Genomic DNA, 12499 nt, shown 5'->3' on the forward strand with positions numbered 1-12499 from the left:
TAGTCCGACCTGCACCCATAGAGATAATCTCCTCTTCCTCTAGGTCTTCTTCTTCCAGCTCGTCTGAATACCTTCCTTCCCCCCTACGTTCTCCTGCCTTAGATATGGACCAAACCAACCAGCCCATCCGTCCTGACGCTGGAGTTGCTGACCTAGAGATTCCTCTAGAGGTAGCCCCAGCTCGGACTAGGGCAGGACCCTCCAGGGGGCCGGACATCGACTTCGGCGAAGTCGAGCTTATCCCCCCTCTGCTAGATCAGGGGAATGTCGACGAGCTGGTGGGGAGGTATGACATCCCCCCCCAGTTCGAGGCTAGGGCTGCCCAACCAGGAGAGTACGCTTGCCGACCTCCACCTGAGTTCGTGGCCATTTACAGGGATCAGCTCCTAGCTGGTCTTCGTCTTCCCATTCCCCAATTCCTCTACCAGATCCTGACCTTTTGGGGAATTCGAATAACCCAGCTCGTTCCCAATGCCATCAGGTCGATCCTCGGCTTTTTTATCATGTGCCGAGTCTTCGAAATTTCCTATTCCTTGGACCTCTTCAGATTATTTTTCCAAATGAAAGTGAGCGGGCCAGTCCATGGTTGGTTCTACTTCGCTCGCAGGTCCTCCGGCAATAGTGTTAATCACCCCCGCCAGGTTCTGTATTTCCTGCTCGGGAGTTCGGCCGCGGGGCCCCTGAGGCCGGTCCCGCGGGTAGCTCGGGCGTTCCGACCTGGGCCTTCCCCGTTGCTGGTCAGCTCGTTCCTCTCGTACAAACTGCCCCAGATGACCTCGTTTGATGAGCTTTTCAATGTCTTTCTTGAGGTGACGACAGTCCTCCGTATCGTGCCCCACATCCCGATGATAAGCGCAATACAGACCTTGATCCCGTCTACTTTTGTCCCCAACCAAAGGTCGAGGAGGTCGGGATAGCCCCTCCTGCTCCATCACTGCGAGCACTCGAGCTCGGGGTGCCGTGAGGCCAGTCCAGGACTTGTCTCCCCCCATCGGGCGGCTCCGGGGAAGGCAGTCATAAGCGCTCTTCCTTCCCAGGCCAGGTCGGGTATCCCCCTGGTCGGCACCCCTCCTGCGCTTGTCATCCCTCAGCACGCAATAAGTCTTAAGGCGGTTGGCTTCCTCCGCATTGGCCTTCTCATGGGCTCGATCTAGCATTTCCCGAACTGACTTGGGAGGTCTCTTCACGAGCTCGGTGTAAAGCTTCTGCTTGCGCAGCCCATTGATGAAGGCGGCCATGACCACCTTGTCGTCGCGATCACGAACCTGAAGGGACTCGTTATTGAGGCGCACCATATACTCGCGTAAGGACTCCTCTGGCTTCTGTTGAATAGTCATGAGGTGAGCGGTACTTTTAGAGTAGGCTCGTGAGGAAACGAACTGTGCTGAGAACTGCCGTGCGAGCTGGTTAAAAGAACCGATCGATCTAGGGGGAAGCCCCTGGAACCACTGCCGGGCCCTTCCCTCCAGGAACATTGGGAAGGTCTTGCACCTGACCGCGTCCGCAGCTGTCTGCAAGCGCATCTGCGTCATGAACACGAACAGGTGGTCTTCCGGATCCGTGGTTGCGTCGTAAGGCTTCATGTTTGGAATTTTGAACTTCGCAGGCAGTTGGTATTCCTCGATATCAAGCACAAAGGGGGAAGTGATGTACCTCTCCGCCTCAGGGTCTAGAAGTAGGTCCAGTTCATCCTGCACCTGTTGTCGTTCTCTCCGGGGGGGAGGTCCCCCCTGGGGAGCCTCCGGACGGGCTCCGGGTGTTCAGTTCGGGAGTTTTTGTGAGAAGGTTCCACGATCTCAACCTGCTCCCGCGTGACTTCCCGGTGCGCTCGCTTGGCCCCAGTTTTGGTGGGACTCCCAGTTCGAGATCCTGACTGATCTGCCCCTTGAACCTTTGGCTCCTTGTCCTGATGACCTTCCGACTGCCCCTTGAGGTAGTTCACGATCGCCTCGAAGGTGGGCAGGTTTTCTGCCACCGTTTGAACCAGTTGTTCAGGCGGGATTCGTGAGGGCCCCGCCCCTCCTTCTCCAGGTGTTGGATCCCGAGAGGGGTTTTGGGGGCCACTACGCTCGGTCCCCTTGGATCCACCAGCGTTCCTCTGCGACCTAGTTTTCGGCATGATTCGCAATGAAGTGTAACGTGTTTCCCACAGACGGCGCCAATTGATGCGACTGCCAAAAATCGCGTCCGAGTTGAGCTGTGACGAGCCGGGCTGGTCTGGTGCGGCCGACCTGATAGGACAAACCGTGCTTAGATCGTGCTAGGGGACCTGAGGAGAAAGAAACGGAGGCGGGACAGATGTCCCTGGAATAGCTCCGACGGTCAAGTCAGTTTGGCCGGAGAATATAGTAGTAGTATAGAATACTTGTGTGCGTACCTTGCGTAGCCTTGGCAACGTAGTATATATAGGATCGGGGGAGTTGTAGTTTCCTTATGGGAGTCAAAGTTCCCTTAGGGTTCGGAGTCTTTCTAGGGTTTCATGCGGCGGCCCCTAAATGTTCGGAAACGGCGGCCCATCAAGCCCACCATAGGAGGCCACCGGCACGACCGAGCTGGCTTCCTCATGCCGAGCTGGCACGTGCCAACCTCTAGATATCTTGGCCGACCTGCTGTGTGCAGTCGACCGATCTGACACGTGTCAACGCGGATTTGCCCCACTACAGGCTCCTATTTTTACACCAGTGCATTTAGCACTCAGGGGTAGAGTAATTCCACTCCATGTCACATAAGTTTAAAAGAGCAATTTTGTTCAAATTATAGCATAAACTATCAATATCCTCATTCAACTTGTCAAAAAAGCACATTCGAAACCATGAGGTCATTTTTTGTATGTCCTCTATTATAGTGGCTGTCTCTAAGCTCCTGGCTTTTCCAGCTCCTAATTGGTCTAGCAGCTTTCTGTCTTCAATTCGTATCTTGATGTCGCTCCATCCCTTCTTTGCTGCTTTGATCATACAGAGCCTCACTGCCTCTGCAGTGTCCTGAGCTTTGTTTCCTGCTTGCCTTTCCTTTAGCGACCAAGCTGCAATTCCCTGGTTTGCGCCATTCACAGCTGTGATGCCTATACCAAAGGTTTTGTTTCCTTTCTGGTGTTGGATCGCCAGCTTGTGTATAAGCCAAAGGAAATTTTGTTATTTACTACTTAAAGTCGATTAAATAAAGGATATTTCGTTATCAGATAGGTTGAAAAAAAAATAGACAAAACTGAACGCCTAAACGTAGGGCGATAATTTTGCTTGAGTAGATGTTTTGATAGTTGAGAGTTGAAAAGGAGATGGACCACCATAAAAAAAATGCGTTAATTTACTCGTACAGAGTTATTTTGTGCATTAATAATTCCGTTATACCTACCAATACAACAATATCATAGATTCTCAAAAATCGTTCAACAGTATGTCACGATAAAAAAGTTCACAAGCCTGAAAGAAAAAAATGGGACATCAAAAATAATTCCTCATATAACAAATTTATTTTCGTGGTGGTTATTTGATAAAACCTTTCTAAGCTACAATAATGTTAGCAACACCACAAGCTCCCAAAAAATTTCCTCTCAGTCCGCCCCACAATAATGGAATCGACGTGGAATGGGCCGTACGATTTGGGCCCTCAAATTAAATGCACGAATGAGATGGTTATTGATTAATACGACGGAGAAAGGTCTGTATGTCTCATTAGAGAACCTACGATCTATAATTGAAAAGTTGCTGTACTGCTCTACTCGTCTACTGTCTATGGTCCTACTGTTAAAGGAAAAAAAAAAAGTGCGCCTTTTATGAAGTGCAATTAAATAGTAGTCCTTAAGTAGCTAAGATAAGCCACCAAAAAAATGTTAAATTTGCTGCTTAAATACTTAACGTTTGTTTAAGGAAGGGCTGAAAGAAGAATCAAATTACTTGAATTAAGGGCTTGTTTTAAAATGATTCTAATTTTATAAAAAGCTGATTTTTTTAAAAACTGATTCTTGAAAATTGGGTTTTTTAAAATAACTCATGTGTTCTCATTTATTGTTAAAAAACTATTTTAATAAATGCATATGCATTCTCAAAAAAAAGTTAAAAAGATAATTTTGACAAAAAAAATGATCAGGATATACTTATATGCTACATAAATGAATTTTTGTGCTAATTAAATAATTTTTGATGGAATTAATTATTTTTCTTGTAAATATTAAATGTTTGATGAGAAAAAAGAGGCACAAATGAATCTAGAATTGGGATCAGAATAGAATAAAAATAGGGTGACCATAAATTTTTTTTCCTAATCTTTAGGTAGTTTAGTAATTATGTTGAAATTTAAAGGGCATTTTTGTTTGCATGAAAAAGGAAGTCAGAAAAAAAAAATCTAAAATCAGACCCAAAAGTACCTCAAGACCTACTTCTAATTTTTAGTATTTTTTTTGCCCAAAAAAATTTTAAATCACGCTTTCAAAATTAGTAAAAAATACAACAAAATATTTTTTCGAAAATCAAAAACTAAAATTAGGTTTTGAAAATAAGTTGAGAACAAGGCCTAAGTTTGATTCACTTAAGTTTAAGTTTGCCAACTAATCAAGCTAAGTATAAATAGTTATATATGCAGGAAAAAAATCCCAATAGCCCTTCAATTTTTAACCAAGTGAACTTTTCACCCTCCAACAATTAAAAGTAAACTTTTGGCATCCGATCTATCAAAAAAAAAATTATTGGTCCTTCTGTCAAGTTCAGCAGTTATGAGTGACGAAAACCATTATTACGTGTGGCGCATGAGAAAATATGAAGGGCATTGTAGTCCACCCAGAAAGCTGGAAACCAACACGTCGCTTTGCAAATGAGTCAGATTCATGAATATTATCTCCTTTGCCAATATTGTTAATCAGCAGGAACAGATGAGAAATTGAGTCAAATGAAAGTTGCTTCAATCTCTCAAACCCATTTAAGTTGGCTTTTGCCGAAATAGCAAGTTGTGAGGGTTCAGGAAGCTTTAAGGATTTCAAGATGTTAGAGATTGATGGATGATGACTCCATGAAAGGAGAATCAATACCCCAGATTGATATACAAAGCAATCATGAGTACCAGCAGCAATGAAATAAACTTCAATTTTATGAAGAACCAAGGTCTTGCTTTCATCATATCATTGTCAGTTCCATTAGACATACGATAACTTTTAGGTGAGAAACCAGATCAAGGTTTTTGGTTCCTCTTTTTCTTCAATAATCCCCTTGAATGATTTCTCAGTGATGGGTCAACCGATGGGTGGTACTGGGATTTTTTTTCCCTAAAAATATAGTGAAGATGAGAAACCAAAAAAAATGAAAAAATTTGAATAGAGAGAATGGGGGGGAGAGATATTAGACTAAATCGTATCAAAACAATTTAGAGATAAGTAAAAATCTAAAACTATCTCATGTTTTGCGTGGATGATGTTTTAAAATTTTCCAAAAAAATAAAAGAAAATAAAGAAAGTCAACTGGTAATTAAGGAAGCATTGTGCTGGAATGGGGCTAGAGGTAGATCTCCGGTGGCAGCGGCAAGAACACATGACGACAACAACAAAGATCTACTGAGTGGGTAAGTAACTTGACTGGAATCAACCGCTTATCTAGGCAATCTCTGTGGAAGACATGAATGGACCTGGAAAGCTACCTCACCTTGAGCTTCAAATCTATGTGGTCTAGGCAAATGGTGCACATGTTCTGTGGAAGAATATCATCCTCTTAGTTTGATGATGGTGGTGGTGATTCTGATTCTTTTTCTTGTTGAAATTATTGGCAGAATCTCGTGGGCAGACAATTATGCCCCTGTTAATTCCTCGTGCATCGCATGTGATGTTGCTTTCTGTCATTCTCAACTGCTGGAATTGACAGAAGAACCAATATTTTGCACTTTTGATAGATCGGGGACCAAAAGTTTACTTCTAATTGTTGGAGAGCTAAAAGTTCACCTGGATAAAAGTTTAAGGACCATTGGAAAATTTTCCCCTATATAAGCTCAGCAAAGTTTAAGTTCAACTTGAGTTTGACTCACTTAACATAACTCTCCCTCAACATAACTCTAAAAGGAAAATTTTCAAGTTGTTCAGTCAGATAACTTAAACATTCTAAGATTAAACAATTTCAAACTTGATAATATAAAACAAACAAACTTGAGTATTAAGATATTCAGATTGATTAGACTTATTTACACCCTTAATTATTGCTTGTAATAGTTGTGGCAAATTGAAGGTGGTAAATTGGCAATTCTTATTTTTTGTTCTCATGAGAATTTGAGTTTCAATTTTCACTCTTGAGGTGAGTGGTTTGCAAGATTAAGATAAACATAGGTGCGAAAGCAATTGTAAGAGTCTAATACTGTATGACTAGGGAGAACCGGATTCACATATCTTTATATTTAATTGAGGCCATCTTTGTGCATAAAACTTTTTTATATCATCTAATTGAAGAACTTGAAAAGCATATGAATTTGGAATGTAGGGGTGTCAATATCATTCCCCAACATTATAGATATTATTGAATGTAAGGATACCAAATTATCTCTGGTGTTACTCCCATATCCCACAGGAAGTGCTACTGCAATAATGCTGATGCATGTAATTAGAAAAATCAAGAGATGTCCTTGTAAAGCTTTGATATTGTTGGCCAGTACTGGTAGGCATGAATCACGAAATATCGGGTTAGGTAAACTCCTTCGAAACAATATGATCAACTAAAGTAATGCGATCAAACTAAGTAAGAATACCTAATTATTTAGCTATAGACATTTTTTTTTTTTTTTTGTCAAAGGTCAACTTCTATATATATTTAGCTATAGACATTTTCAAATAGAAAATTTTATAACTGTGTCCGACATATATATAACCAACAAACTTTAGTTTTAGGAAATTTTTAAATTGCAAGATAAATGAAACAAAATCAATATCTAGTGACATATGTATAAACTATATATGACTGAACAAAACTTCTAAATTTGCAAGACTTGAACTTACAACTTTTTTTTTTTTACTTTTTCTGTTCTTTCCTCAAAATCACCTTGTTATGTATTACTTGTCCTATATCAAGGACAACGAATCCCTCATTGCTAATTTGCACATGGCTCAACCTTTTCTAACTAAAACATGATGGACTTGCTATTGCATTTCGTTAAAAAAAAAAATAAAAAAAAATGATGGACTTGCTATTGCAGCTTGCATAAATGTGACTGTCACAATGTATGGTACAGGTTCATTGTTCGATGGTGTTCAAATTATTATTTTTTTTGGGGGGGAAATGTTCAAAGTTTTATTACTTTGGCTGGTTGAAGGCAGGGGACAACCTTTTATTTGGAGATTTTCTATTGGATTTTCAAATTGATCTAGCGTACCACAGCTAATTGGTTCGAACATCACGAATGAAGGTGGATTCCTGGAATTGTAGCTTTGCAATAGCCAAGTGGCCTCAATTGCAAGAAGTTGCTGTCAAACCTTTAGAACGCAAAAAAAGAAAAACAAAGGGAAGTTGCTGTCGAATATCTAGATACTATCTTGGGACAGGAAACTCAATTTTCCATGTGCATAAAATAAATTTCATCTTGTATCTTTTCCTTTCTTTGGATTGTTAGAAGTTTTTAAAGAAGGGTGGAAATAGATTATAATATGGTCAGGACAAGTTGCAGGTCTCACCAGTGCTTCTTGTGATTCTTATATATTGCCTAATGATTTTCTAGGTGTTCAAGCCTTACCATCTGAGTTGGCGCAAGTACGTACTGAGCCTTTAATTCATCCAAGAATGGTCACTAACATGAGATAAGCAAAAACAACCATCCCAGCTTGATATGAGATATCTTCTAGTATTATTCACTGGATTCAATTCATGCAGGGTGTGCCTAAGGATAAGATCTTCAACGTCACTGGTATGAAATGACAGTATACTAAATGCCTCTCTACCTCTAAGCTAAGTTGGCTGTTAGATGCTTAAAAACTTTGTCAGGAAAGAACCCCAAAAGTCAAATTTGTCAGGGCTCATCCTATCATTTCTCAAGCTCAAAGGAAAGGGGGAACCTCTTAACTGGTTAACTCTCTACCATCAAAACAGAACCAAAATACCAGATGGACAGAGAAAGCACACAACTGTTTTTTCTCCACATTTGAATTCTTAAATAATCTCTTTTTCACATTTTCCTATCATACAACCTTTTTTTTTTTCCACAGCTCTGCAGGACTTGTATGTTAAAAATTTGGATAAAGCAAAACATATATTTTGACCTTTGATTACTTTTAGATTTAGCATCAAAAGAAGTATGAGAAGAAAAACCTTCAATGCCAAGAAGCAGATTGCTTTTTAATATGTAAAATCAGCGACAAAGTGCTATGACCTTTCTTATCCTGGAATATTGACATACGTATAACGGATGCAGTGATGCACACTGTTAAGGGATCAAGAAACAAACTAGGAGTGCTACTATCTTGCTGTAAAGCTAAATATTTGATCTTATGCTCCACAGAAGCTTGTATGGTTAACAAAAAAGATCATCTATTACCAGCGTCAAAAATCCGCTTGAATTGGAAGTTTGCATATTTCCATCATGAAGGAAGAGAAGAGAAACAGCTCGCTGAACGAACAAGTGATGATTGATTGACTTCCCGAACGGGGCAGCTTGAAGAGGATCTCAAACTTCTGGGAGTATCCAAACTTTTCCTTAGAAGCTTTCCCATGGCGAACATGGGATGCTCAGAACTCGAAGGAGGACTGGTAGACTGGAAGTTTCTGCAGAAGCTGATGTGCCTATTCAAAGCTTCTTCGGTACTGATCAGTCTTTCTGATTTCAGGACTTCAACTTTCACTGCTTCAATGCAAAGACCACAAAGCCACATTCCACAATACCTTTGGCGGATTCGAGATATGTAGGCTACAGTACACTCCTCTGTGAATCCACAGGACTCACAGTTGATGAACTCAACCTCTTCTTCAGCACTCGAAGATATTTCCATTAATCTGAATCTCCCAAGAAACAAGAAAACACGCGTACCCTGTTAACTCTCAGAAGGCCCTGAAGTCAATGAAACGTGAAGCAATCCTTGGACGTGCTGCTCATAAGATTGGAACTTTCCAGTGGCTTTTATGTCTACTTGGGATCAAATGATTTAGCCACAGGTTTGAGTATACAGTGTGCAGGTAATTGTCTGCCTTACCGCGTATGAATACGTACACACTCGCACCGTGAGATAAAGATTAAAAAAAGAAATGCAAACGTGATGGTTTTATCATTCATATGGCTAATGAAACTCGACAAGGCAACACGTTATCATCACTCATCAGCAATCATGTCATGTCATGTGTTAACATGACATTTTGTTTTCATTCTTTCTTGGTTGTCCATTGCCCACGCTTTTATCCAAGTCAATCTCCAGTTGTACATCATTAAATTTTGGACAAATTATCCAATTGGCCCTTGAACTCTTTGTCTAAGAAAAATAAGTCCATCATCTATTTTTTGTTGACTTTAAGCCCTCAAACTTGTAAAATTGGACACCCATGACCCTTGTAGCCAGTTTCTCCGATTTTGCAACCGAAAGGCCAATTCACACGAATGCCAGTGTGCTTCTTCAAATGGCATTTTTGTCCGCATTTTCTAAGCAAAAAGGAACAACTTCTCCTTCTTCCCTCCATCTAACCTAACCCAACCGCTAACTTATTCAACAAACGAATTGCAGAGGGAAGAGAGAGAAGTCTGCAAAGAAACTAAAAAAGGAAAGAGGGAGAGGGGAGTAGAGGAGGAGAGAGCGTGCGTGGTGGTGGAGTCGTTAAGGGAGGGGCGGAGAGGGGTTCTGTGGCGGGCGGAGAACCAGCCGAGGAGGGAGGAGGAAGGTGGGTTAGGATTCGCGAGGGGTTGGAGTGGGCGAGGGAGGTGCGAAAGGAGGGAGAGGAAGGAGGTGACGGTGGCTGTAAGAAGCGGAATGGCGGTGCCAGCGTCGACATCAGCGGAAGAAGGGTCTAGATTGGAGGTGGGATCGTCGGAGAGAGAGGAGGTGGCGGAGACAGTGACGTGGCCGAAGAGAAGGCCGTGAATAGCCCCGGGGGAAGAGGAGAAACGGAGGAGTAGGGAGGCCAGTGCAGGACCAGAAATTTGGATCTTGTGAATAGGAACGTCGTCCATGCTAATTCAGCTCTAGGATTCTCTCTAGCTCAAGTCAGATTTCGCAGACAATCCTCTCTGTTTTTGTGTCTCTATAGAAGTAGATCAGGCGGTAGCATGGGACCTAAATTGCTCGTCGGGTTGGACTGGTGGGCTGCTTTAATTCAACCCTGGACGCCTCACAGCTAGCCGGATTTGAGATTTTGACAGACACAGGCACTTCTACTACATAACCATTTGGATGAGTTTATAACCGTTGTTTTGCTAAATATTACATGTTTTCGTTAACTTTTGATTTAAGTTCATTTAAGTAGATCTTGGGCACTCTTGTGCACAGCGCGAGGGCCAAAAAAACTAGTTTTTCTATAAAAGCCTCATGAGCTCGGAAGAGATGGTCGAGGCAACGCATTGTCTCACCACCACTGGCTGCTAGTTTTCAGAGGCAAAAATTGATCAATTATAGACTCCTGGACTCGATTTTGAATGCAATTCCCGTCAAGTGGCCGGAGAGCCACCATTTAGTAATCTCACTATTCTCTATCCAAATGATTTGTCCTGGAATTTCTTTTGGTTTAGCGAATGTTGAGCTCCCTTTAGCTCTTCTGCTCTACCATTTTGACTGGAAACTCCCTATTGGCCTCAACTACAACGACTTAGACATGACAGAGACTATTGTGGTAACCGCATCAAGGGAAAACAACCTTCTCTTGTTAGCCACCATGTGTGATCCTGATCTCGCCCTCCAACATTCATACCATTTTATGCATTTTACCGGGATAATTTGCATTTTGATATATGATAGATATTTGCAGATATTCTGCTCTACTTCCCTCTCCTTCTTCCTTTTTTTTGTTTCTTTGCAGACTTCTCTCTCTTCCCTCTGCAATTCGTTTGTTGAATAAGTTAGCGGTTGGGTTAGGTTAGATGGAGGGAAGAAGGAGAAGTTGTTCCTTTTTGCTTTGAAAATGCGGACAAAAATGCCCTTTGAAGAAGCACACTGGCATTCGTGTGAATTGGCCTTCCGGTTGCAAAACCGGAGAAACTGGCTAAAAGGGTCATGGGTGCCCAATTTTACAAGTTTGAGGGCTTAAAGTCAGCAAAAAATAGATGATGGGCTTATTTTTACTTAGACAAAGAGTTCAAGGGCCAATTGGATAATTTACCCTTAAATTTTTCTGCTTCCCCTCTGTTACGTTTTTACCGTACCAAATCATATAGTTTAATAAACTAATGGTACATTTATGGAAAGTGCTAGGACTTCATATCTTCTTTTGGATAATTCACTAGGATAACTGGCTTTAGAACATCTTAAGTAAAATCATCCAAAATATTCCTTCCAGATTCGTTAAATAATTTTTTCTGTCTTTCACTTTTAAAATAGTAAATTTACGTCTCTTACAAAATCAAGTTGATAAACTTGATCCTAATTCAGATTTTCGATCATTTTTTACTTTGAATCCATCATGTAACCCACACATGATTATTTTTTTAGAAGCATAAAGGTTAGATTTCATTTGTAGTTAAATAAATGATTTGATTCATGTTTATTTTTGCCTCTAAAAAAAGTAGGCTTTGATCTAAAGTATATTAATTTTTCTCCTAAAAAAAGTGGGATATGAACTAATCTAGATTCATTTTTGCCACTAAAAAAAATAAAGATATGATCTTTTTGTATATAAAATATAATTGTATTTGGGTCATGTGATTATTTTAAACTAAAAAATGGTTGAAAAGTTAGGTAACACTAAATTTTATTAATTTAAATTTATAAGAGGTATAAAATTAATATCCCAAAAGTAAGGAATGAAAAATCTTATTTAATAAAATATGATGGACGTTTTAATCGATATTTTTTACATCGTATCAGCAGACGCTCAACAAGACAACGGCGCTAAAAGCCTAAAACAGACCTATTCTAGCACTTATTCAAGGGATAATTGCAGAATCCTCCCCTGAGGTTTCTGACATTTACACAGATCTCCCTTATGGTTTGAAAATTACTCTAACCTCCCCTCAGGTTACTAATTCATTGCAAATTCAGTCCAAACGATTAAAATATTATTTTAGGGAGTGAAATTAGAATTTTTTACCAAATTTGTCCTTTGTATTACATATCCAATGAATGATAAAATATTACAAATCAATTAACAATTAATAAACTTTAAGTAGTATAATTTATAGGCAAATACGCATTACCTATTTAAAGTACCGGTTCTTTAAGGGTATTTTACTTTCAAACATTTAATTTAATACAAATATTTACGCTCAAATACATATTTGTATTTATTTTCAAATATTTCATTTTTGCTAAATACAAAAACTACCAATCTCTCTTTCGTAAAAATATTAATATAACACTTTTTCAATTTTAGTTACAAACATTTATATATTTAACATAAATTAAATTATTCAA

The 12499-nt window shown here is 40.3% G+C and overlaps 2 protein-coding genes across 2 annotated transcripts; both read right to left on the reverse strand.

Annotated features, from left to right (window-relative positions):
• Nucleotides 1–548: 548 nt before the first annotated feature.
• LOC113773546 lies at nucleotides 549–1583 on the reverse strand. The gene has a single exon (XM_027318184.1). It carries the CDS (start codon nucleotides 1581–1583, stop codon nucleotides 549–551), a length of 1035 nt encoding a protein of 344 aa, XP_027173985.1.
• Nucleotides 1584–9642: 8059 nt separating this feature from the next.
• On the reverse strand, nucleotides 9643–10107 carry LOC113773547. The gene has a single exon (XM_027318185.1). The coding sequence runs from the start codon at nucleotides 10105–10107 to the stop codon at nucleotides 9643–9645; it is 465 nt and encodes a 154-aa protein (XP_027173986.1).
• Between the last annotated feature and the right edge of the window lie 2392 nt (nucleotides 10108–12499).

The sequence above is a fragment of the Coffea eugenioides genome, chromosome 6 (assembly GCF_003713205.1).
Source record: "Coffea eugenioides isolate CCC68of chromosome 6, Ceug_1.0, whole genome shotgun sequence".
NCBI lineage: Eukaryota > Viridiplantae > Streptophyta > Magnoliopsida > Gentianales > Rubiaceae > Coffea > Coffea eugenioides.